General features: G+C 41.2%; 1 protein-coding gene across 4 annotated transcripts; it reads left to right on the top strand.

The window, feature by feature from the left end:
- The first annotated feature begins 4,535 nt into the window (after positions 1-4,535).
- LOC106587371 (interferon regulatory factor 8) lies at positions 4,536-11,465 on the top strand. Of its 4 annotated transcripts, none has more exons than XM_045708604.1 (9): positions 4,536-4,747; positions 5,005-5,178; positions 7,234-7,417; positions 7,708-7,799; positions 8,052-8,160; positions 8,905-8,952; positions 9,065-9,469; positions 9,664-9,779; positions 10,319-11,465. In XM_045708604.1, exons 2-9 carry the CDS (start codon positions 5,005-5,007, stop codon positions 10,514-10,516), a joined length of 1,326 nt encoding a protein of 441 aa, XP_045564560.1. In that variant the 5' UTR covers positions 4,536-4,747; the 3' UTR covers positions 10,517-11,465. The 4 variants fall into 4 exon arrangements, with proteins under 4 accessions (XP_045564560.1, XP_014031191.1, XP_045564559.1 ...); XM_014175716.2 differs by having other exon boundaries at positions 7,708-7,808; XM_045708603.1 differs by having other exon boundaries at positions 7,705-7,799.
- Positions 11,466-17,097: the final 5,632 nt, after the last annotated feature.

Genomic DNA, 17,097 nt, shown 5'->3' with positions numbered 1-17,097 from the left:
AAATCTTAACACTACAGCATACAATGACATTCTAGCGCTTCTGTGTTTCCAACTTTGTGGCAACAGTTTGGGGAAGGCCCTTTCCTGTTTCAGCATGACAATGCCCCTGTGCACAAAGTGAGGTCCACACAGAAATGGTTTGTCGAGATCGGTGTGGAAGAACTTGACTGGCCTGCACAGAGCCCTGTCCTCAACCCCGTTAAACACTTTTGGGATGAATTGGAACACCGACTGCAAGCCAGGCCTAATCGCCAAACATCAGTGCCCGATCTCACTAATGTCCCCCGCAGCAATGTTCCAACATCTAGTGGAAAGCCTTCCCAGAAGAGTGGAGGCAGCACATGGGGGAACCACTCCATATTAATGCCCATGATTTTGAAATGAGATGTTCGACGATCAGCTGTCCACATACTTTTGGTCATGTAGTGTAGCTCCATTCTTGTGTATTTTTTTCCTCGTGTTAGCAGTTAAAAAATATATATGTTTTTACTCTGCATCGTTGGGAAGGCCGCGTAAATAAGAATTTTACGATTCAGTCTATACCTGTTGTATTTAGCACATGTGACAAATAAAATGTTATTTGTGTATGTGTTAGGGAAAGACCCAGAGATGGAGGGTTGGTCAGAGACAGAGTGCCTTGGCAGTGCCACCCCAGACTGGCATGGACACAGTAGTAACAATGAGTGTTCTGTTCCCCTCAGTGAGAAGTCCTTCTCTGACCCAGAGACCATGCCACCCCCAGCTTCCCCAAACAGTCCCCCCCTATACAGACTCCACCCCCGCCGTACAGGTGAGCCCAGACCACGACATGGCTCAAATCCTCAAAACGCACCCTTGACATGTGACCTTACCTCCACCAGAACGGCTTTTCTCAGTTTCGAAATGATACATACAAAGGCTGTCTGAATACAGTACTGAGGATGGGGCACAACAAGTTAACCCTCTCCGCCAACATTCAGTCCTGCAGTATCTGTTGAAACCACTGAACCATTCCTGTGAAGAATACAGTTTTAATATTAGTCAGATGAAATCAGCTAACTCCTGTAGGGCAGGCTATTTTTAGCATATACACGGAGTGTACAAAACATTAGGAACGCCTTCCTATTACTGAGTTGCATCCCTTTTGCCCTCAGAACAGCCCATGCCCCTCAGAATTCGTCGGGGCATGGACTACAAGGTGTCGAAAGTGCTCCACAGGGATGCTGGCCCATGTTGACTCCATTGCTTCCCACATTTGGCTGGATGTCCTTTGGGTGGTGAACCATTCTTTTTTTTATAAGATTTTATAAACAATACAAAACATGCACACAAATGACAACATCATACAAACATTAACTACATCCTACCTGGCTAGACCCACTAGCACATCCCCCCCCCCCCATCTCCAGGGCCCACATCACTTTCCGCCACATGGCCTGAAACTGCACCATTTTGTTTCTCTCCATAGCCCACGCACTTTCAATATTTAAATAATAAATCATTCCATTTTTCCATTGTGTTAATGATGGCGGATTGATTGATTTCCACGTTTTTTGTGTCCATTTTTTCAATATGAGTGATAAGAGAATCGTCCAACCCATCGGGTATCTCACTACACCCCCATATGCCATGTCTTGAAATATGCAGACAGACAGATTCAAATTAAGTTTACATTGCAATACTTCTGACAGCCAACTTTCTAGCTCCGTCCACAACTTCCGGACTTCATAAAAAGCATGGATTATTAAGTCATTATTTGTTTAACACTTAAGACATGATTCTGCTGTTGTACTGTATAATTTGTGAATTTTGTCTCTTGCATAATAAATTCTATACATTATCTTACACTGGATTAAGCATACTTTTTTGTTAGCTCTAATTTCATTAGTTTTGCTAACATTCCTTCCATCTTGTGCCAACATCAGTTTTTTAAAGTCTTGGTTTCAATAGTTTATATTTTTTTCTAAGAGATTGTCAGTTGGATATGCTCTCTGCAAGGTTTTGTATATCTTCCCAATCATATGAACATCCTTTTTCTGACAAATAAGATTTCCTCAAGGTTGCTGTGATGTCCAAACCTTTTCAAATATACATTTTGTGATATGTAACTTTTAAGTTGCATGTATTTGTAATTCTGTCATGGAAATAAATGTATTTCCTGTTATCAAGTCATTTACGCTTTCTATGCCTTTAGTTTTCCATGTCGACCAATTTATCGGTGAATTCTGAAAAGCTCTCCAAGGATTGTTCCATAAGGTTGTGTTTTTAAGAAGTGATATTGGTTTTTCTAGAATACGTTTAATTTTCTTCCATATTGTGATAGTGTTCCTTATCCTTTGAAAATAGACATGCAAAAAGATTCTCGGGATGGGCATGTACATCTTCAATATGTACCCATTGTTCCTTTTTAGTGCATTTAACTATCTGCTGCAAAGTAAAAGCCTCGAGTGGCAAGTTGATACAATACCATGTCTGGAAGGTTAAAACCAACCTCAGACTTTTTATTCTATGCATTTTCTTTTTGAGATCGGTTTCCCATATAAAGTCTTATGACTGAGTACACTTTTTTTTATGACTCTTCGGTGGGGTAATTGGTATTACCAAAAATAAATACAAAAACCTTGTCAGCCATGCCATTATAAACAGGTTCATTCTACCTGTAAGATTTATGGAAAGATTATTGAATTTAATTAGATCTGCTTTCATATTGTCGAGTAATGGAATAAAGTTATCTGTTTAAATTTGTAGTTTGTTGTCACTTATTAAGTATCCTATATATTTCATATTTTTTGTGGCCCACTTAAAGTATTGCTGGAAATCGTGACAATAAAAAATAAAAATAAATCCTATTGCCGTTATTTTTTTTCTTCCGAAGTTCATTTTATATCCTGAGAGTTTTGAATATTCTGTAAATATTTTTAACAAAGGGGGCATTGAGTTTTCAATATTGGTCAGGTATATCAAGAGATCATCTGCCAATAAGATTAGTTCATGGTCATGTTGGCTTCCCTGTGGCTCAGTTGGTAGAGCATGGTGTTTGCAATGCCAGGGTTGTGGGTTTGATTCCCATGGGGAGCCAGTACAGAGAAGAAAAAAAAATGTATGAAATGTATGCATTCACTACTGTAAGTTGCTCTGGATAAGAGTGTCTGCTAAATGACTAAAATGTAATGTTTACCAATACTGACACCTGTTACGTTTGGGTCCTGTCTAATTATTTCTGCAAGTAGTTCAATTGCCACAGCAAACAGGAGGGGGAAGAGGGGACATCCCTGTTTTGTGATCCTTTCTAAAGCAATTTCATCAGATATTGTGTTATTTGTGTGTATTTTTACTTTAGGACAATTATACAATATTTTTATTAAATGTATTATTACAGCTCTATTGTTTATAAGCTTGAATATTTTGTCATAATTGATTAAACTTGTGTCTATAATCAGCAGGGGACTCCACATTTTCCTAGTTTTATAACTGAAAAAACTGTTTGATACATGGAACTAGGAAGTACTGGTTTGAGTGACGTGTGTTGTCACTTGTATAAACAGGGGGGCTACTTTGTCACCAAATGTTGAATAGAATTCTATGGGAAAGCCATCCATTCCTGATGCTTTTCTCCATGTGAATGTTTTAACAGTATCTAATATCTCTGTTTTTAGGGATAATTTTTTTGTCTTGCTTCAGAGTTGTTATAGGATATAGGATCAGTCCAACTGTTGTTTAATTATGATTTCTATAAATTTTCATAGAAGCTTTTACAATGGAAATGAATCATGGCGAACCATTTTTGATACACACGGGAAACTGTTGAGTGAAAAACCCAGCAGCGTTGCAGTTCTTGACACACTCAAACCAGTGCGCCTGGCACCTACTGTCATACCCCATTCAAAGGCACTTACATATTTTGCTTGCCTATTCACCCTCTGAATAGCACACATACACAATCCATATCTCAAGGCTTAAAAATCCTTCTTCAACCTCCTCCCCTTCATCTATACTGATTGAAGTGGATTTAACAGGTGACAGCTTTCACCTGGTCAGTCTATGTGATGGAAAGAGCAGGTGTTCCTAATGTTTTGTGTATAGTCCTTTCAGTATAAGGGCTATGAATAAGCATGTTGGCATTAGAGACTTTGTCTTTTTTTTGGACACTCTTATTCTCACGAAATAAAAACGAATTCACATGGTAACATGATAAACACTTTATAATTGCATCTATTTCAGAGTACATATCGGTCCAAAATAGCCAACCTGAAAGTCACCCTGCCTACACCTACAGTATGTTTGAATGCAGCCTAGGCTGTAGTAAAACCTGCACCAGTAGGGTGACGAAGGAACAATACCTGTTGGGCTAACCTTTACAGTAAAATGTAATTTTATGACGCTGTAAAATTCCCTTTATCCTTTACTAATTATTATCCAGGATTGTTCAATACCCCGCCGTCTGTAGCCAACTGTGGCATAGACCCTACGATATCTCATGTCAGATGATTTCTTGTAAATGGCCATGCTTCGAAGAACAAGACTTCCGAATTGGCTTATCTATAAGTATTTCCCAAACCTGATTGGATACAAGTGAAACGCATCTGTCCAATCAGCTTGCAGTCAATGCTTCATTCATCTGAAAGAAGAGATTAAACTGTATGCGAGTAAAGATTTATTCTATTGACTCTGAGACATCGACTTGGTGTTAAGGTTTAATAGTCTTCAATAAGCTATTTGAAGGATATCACAAGGATATCTAAAGGACTTATCAATACAAAAATAAAAGGTAAGATTTAGTTGTCTTTATTTAAACTCTTCAAGAGTGGTCCCTGTTAGCTATATAAAAAGGTAGGCTAGTTAAATGATAGTTGTTTTGAAATAATAAACCAATATTATTTTGTTTTACTTTTTGCTCTCTCTCTCCCCCCCTCTACATCTGTCTCTCTCTCTCTTGAAATAAGTTCCTAATTATCACAAACAAGGATCAAATTAAAACAACCGTTCAGCCCATACAGTGACATGTCTTATGAATGTTTATGACAGATGTCAGTAAACCCGGGCGGTCGGAGGCTGAAACAGTGGCTAGTTGAGCAGATCCACAGCGGCCAGTACCCGGGGCTGCTCTGGGAGGACGACAGCCGCACTATGTTCCGCATCCCCTGGAAACATGCTGGGAAGCAGGATTACAACCAGGAGGTTGACGCCTCTATCTTCAAGGTAGGTTTATTGGCGGAAGATTTGAGAGCATTTTTAGATCACCGATATATGTGTATCCTTCCGCACGACTTTTGGAGAGACATACAGCACAAACTTTTTTTTCGCACCTACAAATAGAGCAGGTGTGAATTACGTTTTGTTGGTTTAACTAAAACATTCTCACCACCTGTAACGCACATAAATAGGCTACACATGAATTGTTTAGTATGCGCCTACAAATAGAACGGGTGTGCATTACGTGTTGTTGGTTTAACACATTCTCACCACCTGTAACGCACATAAATAGGCTACACATTAATTGTAGAGTATGATGACATAATTGACAATACGTTGATCTATGAGTCATGGGGCTGTATTTTAACAAACCTAACACAATGCTAAATCTAAGTGCTGGCAGTATCTCTTGGTCTGGAGGTGTGTCAGAAACATTTGTGCTGTTTTCACAGCCAGAATTATAAGCACAATAGCTGGCAGTGGCACGAAAGGGCTGGGTTTTGATAAATAAACAAGTTGTAGGTGTGACAAGGGCTTGGCCACTCAATGCATTGCATGGCTTAATAATGCATGCATTTTCTCAAGTTCTGTAGGTTATTGATGATTTTTGTGTTGTCATCAACTCCAATTCGGCTGGGGGAGTGGACTATTCTCGTCCTGGTCCATTGTGGATTGATACTACAGCTTATTAAATAGCATAGGCTACAGTAATGAGTAATAGCAACAGTAAAAAAACATCTGAGTTAGCTCAATAGTCTATGTTTGGAATGTTGTCAGTCAACAGTGTTGTAATTGGCTTCAACGAGCCTAGCCTATAGCCTACATGTCTTTGCGCATCGCACTTCATCTAAAATAAAAAATACTAGGCTCCCACAAATCGCACTGTATGTGTGAGGCACGTTATCAATAAGCAAAATATAGCCTAGGCCTACCGTTGATTATGCATTATAGGACTGAATAATTGAAATACGTTTGGAGGAGCGTGTCTTTGGTAACCAGATGAAATGCACTCTGTGGAGATGAGGATGGATACTTGAACAAGCGAAATGAACTATGCAGGTATGTGAATTGTGAAAAAGCATGAGGGCGAAATATTTCTAAGCACTCTCAGCAGACCATTTACAACCCCGTTATCCATAGGCTACTTGGCTAATGGCCAGGATAAAAAGATGCATCTATGCAGTGCTGCTAAATCAGCCTTGAATAAAGGGAGGCTATGCTTTTTTTTTCTAAATACGAAATTCACTGGCATGAAAGGCACATCTGTCTTCCATGGGCACTGTGCATCATGCCTGGAAAGGCTACCTCTCAAAAGCCATGCCATTATCAACTGTGTTACCGTTAAGACCTGCTTTATGTGGGTCTTAAAACTTCCCATTAGCGCTCCATGAAATTGTCACTTTTGCGCTTGTATTTAAGGACCCACCTCAAATATTGCCACCCTTCCCCCCTCAGTGCAAGCGAGCTGATGTTAGACAGGTAAATTGCCGAACCAGGGGTAATGGCTGGAAAATGCAAGTGCACCAGTTTTTACATGATGAAATTGCAAACTAATCTGCGTTTGACACTTGTGCCTTCTTGGAGCCAGCTGAAATAGAGCCAATGGTCATAAGAAGTCAAGCAGAGAGAAATTACATTGAAAATCTAATATCTTTGTGTAATTACATGTAATTATAACTTAACAGTTAACAAGTAATTTAAACCAGAACCTGTCCAGTTTCATGTCATTACAATTCAACCTTTTTTTTAAATAATAAAATAAATAAAAAATGCATGGTATGAAATGTATGTATTCACTACTGTAAGTCGCTCTGGATAAGAGCGTCTGCTAAATGACTAAAATGTAAAATGTAAATGTAACCTACCTGTACTTATCATGTAATTAATTGTATTCTGGCTATCAAAGTAGTTGAGTTCTAATTACTTCTATGCATGGCTTCATCGTTCAGTTCCAGACCTTTTTGAATATAACATGTTGTTGAGAGCACCAGCAGGTATGTGTTATGTTTGGATGTATGTTACTATGGCTCTCGTTCTAATGCACCTGCTCCCTCCCTGCAGGCCTGGGCTGTGTTTAAGGGGAAGTTTAAGGAGGGGGAGAAGGCTGAGCCTGCTACATGGAAGACCAGGCTGCGGTGTGCCCTCAATAAGAGCCCCGACTTCGAGGAGGTGGGAGACAGGTCCCAGCTGGACATCTCTGAGCCCTACAAGGTGTACCGCATCGTCCCCGAGGAGGAGCAGAAGAGTGAGTTCATATTTCACTGTGGAGACATTAGAATAATGAACATTATAAACACCTGTATTGAATGGATGTAGAGTCAAATTGCGCCCATGCACAAATAATCAATTAAAAGTCACTAATGTTTCAGCAGCAGAACGTTGCCTTGATCAGAGTTGAAAACGTAGAAACCTGGACAAAGACAGCTTGCTGCTGAAACTTGATTTACATTTGACCATCAGCCTTTTCCGTAGTAAATATAAAAAATAGCTGTGACAATAATACTAACAACCATGCTGTCCCCTCTGCTTCAGCAGGTAAAAGTGCAGCAGCAGCTTTGACATCTAGCTCTGGTGACATTACTGACATGGACTGCAGCTCTGCAGACCTGGAGGAGCTCATCAAAGAGGTGAAGCAGGTATGCGTTTCTTTTTTCCATCCATTTCTTCCCTTCCTCTCTCTATCTATATTTCTCACCAACTTCACTCTGTTTTTCTCTGTTTTCTTGTTTTACTGTCTTTCAAGTTCTCTCATTTTCTGTCTCTATCATCCACTATCAACTATCTTACCTCTTCTGTTTCTAAATATGTATGATTATATGTATGATTGTTGATGTATAGTTATTAGAGACTAATTGCATGGTGTGTCATTCCATTGTCAGTCTTCCAGTGATGAGTACCTTGGCATCGTCAAGAGGAGCCACTCTCCCCAGGAGGATGGCTGTAGGATGCAGCCCAGCCCAGAGTACTGGTCCCAGGGCAGCGTCAGTGGTAAGGGTCCTTCTTCACTCAGTCAACGGTTCTTCTCTTTAGCAGTGTCATCCAATCTAGTGGAGTATCGCCAACATGCAGTGGTGTCATGTCCATTTAAACACTGTCATACAGTGGTGACTGGAACATATATGTATGTGAATTATCTAATCTACTTAATTAGAGTTAGCAAACGCCTATACATCATATTGTCCTTTGTTAAAAGTATCTGTCTAGCTGTTTTCCATGAGAATTTTTTTTAAGGTGTGTAGAGAAACTTGCATGTTTATGTCTCCTGTATCAAAATGGGCATTATTGTGGTATGTTCTATGAGGCTACAGCATGAGGCTACAGTTCCTCCTTTGTGAGAGTTGAGATGTATTCATTTAAAAATAAATGCATATATAGCGACGCAAAACACTGCGACATTACATTGCAGTTATGGCTTCTAACACAAGCTTGTTTACATGATTCTAGAATTCTGCAGGGGGAAGGATTTGCTAATTTCCTTTAGCACTTTGCTGACTAAGGTGTTTTCTTCTTGGTCACGCCTGGGAGTCTGTTGTGCTTGACGGGCTGTATTTTTTTGATGAAATGACAAATCATGACTGGATAGAGGGGTCAGATGTTTTTTACGGTCACTCGAGATCATTGCATCTTAACGAGCATGCTGCATATGTAAGAGGAAGGCAATGTTTGAATTTCATGATAGAAAAAAATCTATACCACAATGTCAGTTATCTTTTTTTCCCCTTTTCCCTGCAGTCTTCCCGGGGCATCAAGATCCCTCGCCGATGGGTTCTTTCAATGCCGGTATGTTTCCTCAGTATTTCTAAATACAGATGTATTTATTTCCATTCCTCTGTGAGACTTAATGGAAGACAATGCGGTGGCTTACTTAGCACTTCCCTCCCTCTGTTTCCAGCTTTCTCCCAGATGATCATTAACTTCTTCTATGGCGGGAAGCTGATGGACAGCGTGGTGACATCTCATGCTGATGGCTGTCGTATCTCTCCGGGTCAGCCTCCCTTGGTCCAGCACAGGTCCCCCTACGGTCTCCCAGACAGCCTGCAGAACGTCCGTTTCCCTCCCGCTGAGCTCATCGAGGTTGAGCGCCAACGCCATGTCACCCGCAAGCTCCTGGGCCACCTGGAACGGGGCGTGCTGGTCCGTGCCAACCGCGAGGGCATCTTCATCAAGAGGCTGTGCCAGAGCCGTGTGTTCTGGAGCGGGCTGGGGGGATTGGGCCCCCACTACAGCCCTGGGGGGCCCTGCAAACTGGAGAGAGACGCTGTGGTCAAGATTTTTGACACAGGAAGGTTCTTCCAAGGTGAGGAGAAAGGAACTCATGTTGTTTTTGTTGTTGATTTAGGATGTTGTGCTCTGAAGAGGACAGGAATACATGTACTCTTGACTGACAGACGTATACTCTGGAGTACATGCCTTCACTCATCAGTGTGCAGTTATGATGAAGCAGTCTCTGTCTGTGCAATAAGTTCTTCTCTGTCTGCTTGTTTGTCCCAGCTCTCCAGCTGTACCAGGAGGGCCAGCTTCCCGCCCCTGACCCCATGGTGACCCTGTGTTTCGGGGAGGAGCTTCATGACCTCAGCACAGCCAAGAGCAAACTTATCATCGTCCAGGTAGCAGAGATTATATCCTCTGGATCACTGAAACATGTGGTATCCCCCTGCACAGTCCCAGAATGTGTTTAAGTAAATATAGGTAACTTTAGTCTTCAAGGTGATTTGGTCAAAAGGGCACCACTACACTCTTAGAAAAAAGGGTTCCAAAGGGGTTCTTTGGGCTGTCCCCAAACCTTTTTGCTTCCAGATAGAACCCTTCTGGGTTCCATGTAGAACCCTCTGTAGAAAAAGTTTCTACATGGAACCTAAAAGGGTTCTACCTGGAACCAAAAGGGTTCTACCTGCAAGTACAAATGTTTCTTCAAAGGGTTCTCCTATGGGGACAGTCGAAGAACCCTTTAAGGTTCTAGATAGCACCTTTTTTTCTAAGAGTGTACCATAAAAATACAAACTGAGCTAACAGTCTTCTTCTCTCCCTGTCTAGTTGTGTTCTGATCACTCCAGTCTACTGTCAGAAGCTGGCAGACTGAGCTTACAGTTCCCCCTCTCCTTCTCTCCCCTTCTCTTCTTTTTTCTCTGTCTGTGCTCGGCCACAGGTCACTCCAGTGAACTGCCAGCAGCTGTTGGATGCAGTGAGCATGCGTCGTTCCCAGTACAGCAGTCCTAACCTGGAGATCCAGTCAGACGAGCTGCAGGCCGGGGAGCAGATGGCCCGGATCTACCAGGACCTGTGTAGCTACACCGCCCCCCAGAGGTCAGCCTGCTACAGGGACAACATGCCCATCACCGCCTGAACCCCCCCTCATTGATATAACAAGAAAGGACTGACATGACATATGGCGTCACGCCTTTCAGCCCTTGCTTACACCATTCCAATGCATTTCAATTCTCCAGAGCCAATGAGCAAGGGCATACTTTGATGAATGGAGAAAGAGATGGGATAGAGGATCGGAACAAAGCCAATACTTGCAAGGTGTGAACTGATAGGACCCAAAGCTATGCAGCTTGGGTGTTACAGAGGCACTGTGTGTCAAGAAAGGGAAGTACTATACAACCGTATTACAAATGGTGCTGTAAAGGTATTAAAGGGTTTACTCATCAAATGTACCACCCCAGTAAGTATACCACATGTTTCCTCCAATCCAGAAAAAAACTGTTAAAATGTAATACAATTCTGAATAAATAGTGGTTTGAACTATTCTGTCTTGTAAACCTACTATCATCAAGGTTATCACTATTCATTTTTAAACAACATGTGGTGAATCTACTACAGCAGTAAATTTGATTGAATAAACCCTGAAATATTGAATGTTATATTAGAATTTGTGTGTCTATCGATTGACTAACTTTTGTTTGTCAGATTTCTCACCTGCTTTTAATGTATTTTTTATGATGGAAAATGTGATTGATATTCAATCCAATAGTCCATACTAGTCATCATATCAAAGTGTATATACATTTAAACATGTTAAATCAAGGGCCACTATAGCAGGACATTTAGCTACCAGTACACCAGATTACCTATTTTCTTTATATGTAGAACATCCTTAAAACTTTTCTATTTTTTCTATTTGTACTGTAGAAACATATTTTTCTTATACTGTATGAGAGATTTTAACAGCAACATGATTGCTTGGATTGTATTTGATATAGATAGGTTTTACTATCGTATTCTGCCCACTGTTTTACTCTCTCTGAATTCATTTTTCAAACTTTGAAATAAATATCACACTTTTCAGTGAATCTCTTCATTTGGCTTGTATTTTATTTATGAGCTGTTACACAGCAATATCTATGAAGTCACTTACTGAACATATCATTGATTATTGTTTTGACGATGGCTTGAAAACCACAGCTAAAACTATTCAGCACACAATAAGCCAGAATAAATTGTAAAATTACATAATTTTCCTGTGTGTGTGTGTGTGTGTGTATTTCATTGAATACTTTGAAAGATGCAGGCGGCCTAAAAAAGCATTTTCCAGAGAAGTGTACCCATACTAGCCACCATAGACTCTCAATTCCATGGTAGTAGCACTCGTCACCATACATCCCACACGTGAAATCACGTGTCTGAGTGAGGGAATGAGTATACTAGTGATGGAACAACAGCCAACATTTTCAGAAACCATAGAGAGGATGGACCATAGAGAAGGGAAACTAGTGTCTAGGACATCCCCAGTGAGTAAGACATGGCTGATGGAGAAAGGAGAGAAATGAGGACGAGGGCAGAAGAAGAGAGACAAAGGTCTTTGTGATCTCCCCATTTCCTCTGTGGGGGATTCATTTATTGTTCTTCTCATTGCTGGTAACTTCTAGAGAATGGGCTATTCTCCCATCTCAAATCATGAGAAACTGCAAAATTACAGAAGAACAACCTACACAAACATGCCCAGTTCACAGATTAGAGTTCCCAGGTCACTCAGCACTTATTTATTTGGAATTCAGCTACAAAACATTGCTAACAAGCCGCACTCGCACACTCTCATCACAAACAGTCTAGGTGATCTATTTCACTTGACTTGTGCCTGATTCACACTACAGGGCTGACAAGAACTGTACTGGCTAGGGGTGTGTGTGTGTGTGTGTGTGTGTGTGTGTGTGTGTGTGTGTGTGTGTGTGTGTGTGTGTGTGTGTGTGTGTGTGTGTGTGTGTGTGTGTGTGTGTGTGTGTGTGTGTGTGTGTGTGTGTGTGTGTGTGTGTGTGTGTGTGTGTGTGTGTGTGTGTGTGTGTGTGTGTGTGTGTGTGTGTGTGTGTGTGTGTGTGTGTGTGTGTGTGTGTGTGTGTGTGTGTGTGTGTGTGTGTGTGTGTGTGTGTGTGTGTGTGTGTGTGTGTGTGTGTGTGTGTGTGTGTGTGTGTGTGTGTGTGTGTGTGTGTGTGTGTGTGTGTGTGTGTGTGTGTGTGTGTGTGTGTGTGTGTGTGTGTGTGTGTGTGTGTGTGTGTGTGTGTGTGTGTGTGTGTGTGTGTGTGTGTGTGTGTGTGTGTGTGTGTGTGTGTGTGTGTGTGTGTGTGTGTGTGTGTGTGTGTGTGTGTGTGTGTGTGTGTGTGTGTGTGTGTGTGTGTGTGTGTGTGTGTGTGTGTGTGTGTGTGTGTGTGTGTGTGTGTGTGTGTGTGTGTGTGTGTGTGTGTGTGTGTGTGTGTGTGTGTGTGTGTGTGTGTGTGTGTGTGTGTGTGTGTGTGTGTGTGTGTGTGTGTGTGTGTGTGTGTGTGTGTGTGTGTGTGTGTGTGTGTGTGTGTGTGTGTGTGTGTGTGTGTGTGTGTGTGTGTGTGTGTGTGTGTGTGTGTGTGTGTGTGTGTGTGTGTGTGTGTGTGTGTGTGTGTGTGTGTGTGTGTGTGTGTGTGTGTGTGTGTGTGTGTGTGTGTGTGTGTGTGTGTGTGTTGTTGTTGTCCAGAGACATGTAGAGGTGTTACACGTCTGTCAGAACCCCTCTACATGGTTTCAACAAGCAGGAACTGACTGCAAGCCGTCAGAAACTGTCACAGGAAACCAAGTCTACCCCCCAAATAAGATCTGTCTGAGACTAGGCTAATTTAACCCTGTGTCTCTAATATTCAGAAGAATAGAATTGGGTCTATTGCCTCTACTTATGTGATCTGAGCAGGACAAACTCTAGGCCTAATAACTCAGACTTCCTGGTCAGACTTCCTGGTCAGGAAAAACTGCTGTCCCTAGTTATAATGAGAAAAGTTGGTTATGGGGGTGTTGGAGTGCACTTATTTTCTGTCTACAGTTGCAGTGTCTGCAGTGTGGTGTCTCCTGTGTTGCAACACTGCCTTGTGGCATCTGAGGTTGCCCACAATAAATGATTATAAAAAAGCAAGACTTATATTCAACATCAGCGGCTGTGGTGGTAGCATACAGACACTACAGTAGTAATGGAATGTAAAGGTCTCTACACATGCATTATGCCAGATCTAGAGACACTGACATACACTTCAGCCTCTCACGAACCAACTACAATCATCAAAGAAATGAAAGATTAAATAAAGAGGAATTACTATTCTCCAGAGTATTTCCTTGAAAATCTGCTTTTTCTCTTTCTGGTTTTGTGGCTGGATTTGTTGCTGACTTCTCTTAAAATGTAAAGATGTCTCTGAACTGGGCTGTATAGTCAGCAATGACCCCCCCCCCCTTCCCTCACAATGTTTTGGTCTGTGAATCCCCTCATCTTGTTTCATCATATTCACCATAGACACTCGAAAACACAGGAAACAAAAATATGTCCTTTTTCCTATGTGAGCCCAGTTGTATGTAAAGCAGAACACGAAAGTAGGATTTTCTGTACTGCTGTTTTCCATTTATTTAATTTTGATGTGAAACAAGAATTGAATTAATTCAGTTATACGTAACTAGGCTACATATGAGACTCTGAAACATCATTATTGTTTGCCTTTCTTTGGAGAAAGACAACATTTACAGGAAACAATGCATGATAAAGCCATGGGTAGAGTCATATCTAGAGGCAAACACTTTGTTTTCTTCACTCACTTGTGTTCAATATTATACATGTTTGTATAATCAAACTATCTTCTGTACATGTATTTTACTTTCTAAACTGTATTGAGATGTATTTTGAATACTGTATTGTGACTACTGTTATTAAGTTACTGTATCAGTGCTGATGATTGGATGATACTGTATCATATGAATCCTGGTCTCACTAACCGCAGGGACAAGGTGGAGTAGGAGGTAACAGAAACCCAGGGCAGAAGGATGTGGAGAAAGACTGTGTGAATTTCTATGAATAAGGGACATACAGTAAATACATACCAGATTAAAGATTGACAGTTGTTGTTGATGATGCTTTAGCTGCCCCACCCAAATACATGATGACTAAAAGTTCAAAGGTCTTGGAGAGATCTACAGGTCCATTCCCACATAACCTTTTTGCTAAATGGTATTTTCTACTGCTTGTTTCAATTATATCATTGTTTTGTTCAATTGTTATGTGATGTTTTTGCTTATATAGCACTGTTTTTGTTTATAAAGCCCTCCTTTATAAACTTCCTCCATACCTTAATTCATTTTTTACTTACAGATGTACAAGATACCAGACCCGGTCTCAGGCATGGCTAAATCTGGAGATCCATTCCATCTCCACTGATTTAGGTAAATCTGCTTTTTAGTTTTTTTGCACATTACTTGTGGAATGAGCTCCAAGGCTCTCTAAAGGCGGAAGAATTGGTGCCTCTAGGGCATTTCAAAAGGATGATTGTGGGACCTTTTTACTGAAGAATAATTCTATGATTGTGTTTTGCTTTTCATGTATTGATGTTTATTTATTTAACCTTTATTTAACTAGGCAAGTTAGTTAAGAACAAATTATTATTTACAACGACAGCCTAATCCGGCAAAACCCTAACGACACTGGGCCGGTTGTGATACAGCCTGGAATCAAACCAGGGTCCGTAGTGACGCCTCTAGCACTAAGATGCAGTGTCTTAGACCGCTGTGCCACTCGGGAGTATATTGATGTGTATCGATTTGTATACAAGGCTAATCAGTGAAAGAGAGATTTGTCTCATCATCACTTCCTGTTACAATAAAGGTAAAAAAAAACATTTGACAAAGTAAATACCAAGTGAGAAGCAGAAGCATAACCAAGACATGCACAAAACAACAGAATGTAATATTATGCTAGAACCTGTGATTTCCTAAGAAAAGGATCTTTATTATGCAATCAGAGTGAGTTGGGAGTTTGACTGGCGTCTCTGGGGAGGAGTGGGGTTAGAGACAAGCATGTGTGAGATGAGAATAGTCAACAAGAGAGGAACTGGGAGAGCAGCGAGAACACTGAGGGGTGGAGAGACAGGTGGAGAGGGAACCCACATCCTGGAACCTGGAGGATAGACACCTGACCGCACCCACACAAACACACACACACACACCCACATGCATGCACACGAACCACAAACACACACACACACACATTGGCCGGCAGTCCAGGGTTGTTTCCTCTAATCAGTATCGGTTCACTTATGTCCCTCTGACCCCAAACCCACCACCAAGCCCCTCTGGGAGGGGTCCCTGCAAGGCGGAGGAGCCACAAGTTCTGGGGGTCAATGCGTCCTTTTTATCTCACACCTATCTCTACATTTTATGAATGAGTTACAGTTCATATAAGGAAATCAGTCAATTTAAATAAATTCATTAGGTCCTAATCTATGGATTTCAAATTACTGGGAATAAAGATATGCATCTGTTGGTCACAGATACCTTTTAAAAAAAAGGTAGGGATCTGAAAACCAGTCAGTATCTGGTGTGACCACCATTTGCCTCACGCAGCTCGACACATCTCCTTCGCATAGAGTTGATCAGGCTGTTGATTGTGGTCTGTGGAATGTTGTCCCACTTCTCTTCAATGGCTGTGCAAAGTTGCTGGATATTGGCGGGAACTGGAACACATACAGTACCAGTCAAAAGTTTGGACAAACCTACTCATTCAAGGGTTTTTCTTTATTTCTACTAATGTGTAAAAATGGTGTAAAACAAATCCAAATATATTTGAGATTTGAGATTCTTCAAATGCCACCCTTTGCCTTGATGACAGCTTTGCACACTCTTGGTATTCTTTCAACCAACTTCACCTGGAATGCTTTTCCAACAATCTTGAAGGAGTTCCCACATATGCTGAGCACTTGTTGGCTGCTTTTCCTTCACTTTTCCTTCACTCTGTGGTCCAACTCATCTCAATTGGGTTGAGGTTGGGTGATTGTGGAGGCCAGGTCATCTGATGCAGCACTTTATCACTCTCCTTGTTGTTCAAATAGCCCTTACACAACCTGGAGGTGTGTCTCACAAAGACATGGCAGTTGGAACCAAAAATCTCAAATTTGGACTCATCAGACCAAAGGATAGATTTCCACTGGTCTAATGTCCATTGCTCGTGTTTCTTGGCCCAAGCAAGTCTCTTCTTCTTATTGGTGTCCTTTAGTAGTGGTTTCTTTGCAGCAATTCGACCATGAAGGCCTGATTCACACAGTCTCCTCTGAACAGCTGATGTTGAGATTTGTCTGTTACTTGAACTCTGTGAAGCATTTATTTGGGCTGCAATCTGAGGTGCTTATCCTCTGCAGCAGGGTCTTCTTATCCTGTGGAGGTCCTCATGAGAGCCAGTTTCATCATCGCGCTTGACGGTTTTTATGGCTGCACTTGAAGAAACTTTCAAAGTTATTGAAATGTTCCGCATTGACTGACCTTCATGTCTTAAAGTAATGATGGACTGTTGTTTCTCTTTGCTTATTTGAGCTGTTTTTGCCATAATATGGACATTGTCTTTTACCAAATATGTCTATCTTCTGTATACCACCCCTACCTTGTCACAACACAACTGATTGGCTGAAAAGCATTCAGAAGGAAAGACATTCCACAAAT

This window comes from Salmo salar, chromosome ssa26 (genome assembly GCF_905237065.1).
Source record: "Salmo salar chromosome ssa26, Ssal_v3.1, whole genome shotgun sequence".
NCBI lineage: Eukaryota > Metazoa > Chordata > Actinopteri > Salmoniformes > Salmonidae > Salmo > Salmo salar.
The sequence above is the reverse complement of the archived record's forward strand: the minus strand, read 5'-3'. Positions and strand labels throughout refer to the sequence as shown.

Excerpts from the sequence above, each read along its gene's own strand:
- LOC106587371 (XM_014175715.2), top strand. The coding sequence starts at position 5,005 with ATGTCAGTAAACCCGGGCGGTCGGAGGCTGAAACAGTGGCTAGTTGAG. Across the intron at positions 7,418-7,704 it reads CCCCGAGGAGGAGCAGAAGA|CAGGTAAAAGTGCAGCAGCA; the intron begins GTGAGTTCATAT and ends CCTCTGCTTCAG. Across the intron at positions 9,470-9,663 it reads CACAGGAAGGTTCTTCCAAG|CTCTCCAGCTGTACCAGGAG; the intron begins GTGAGGAGAAAG and ends TGTTTGTCCCAG.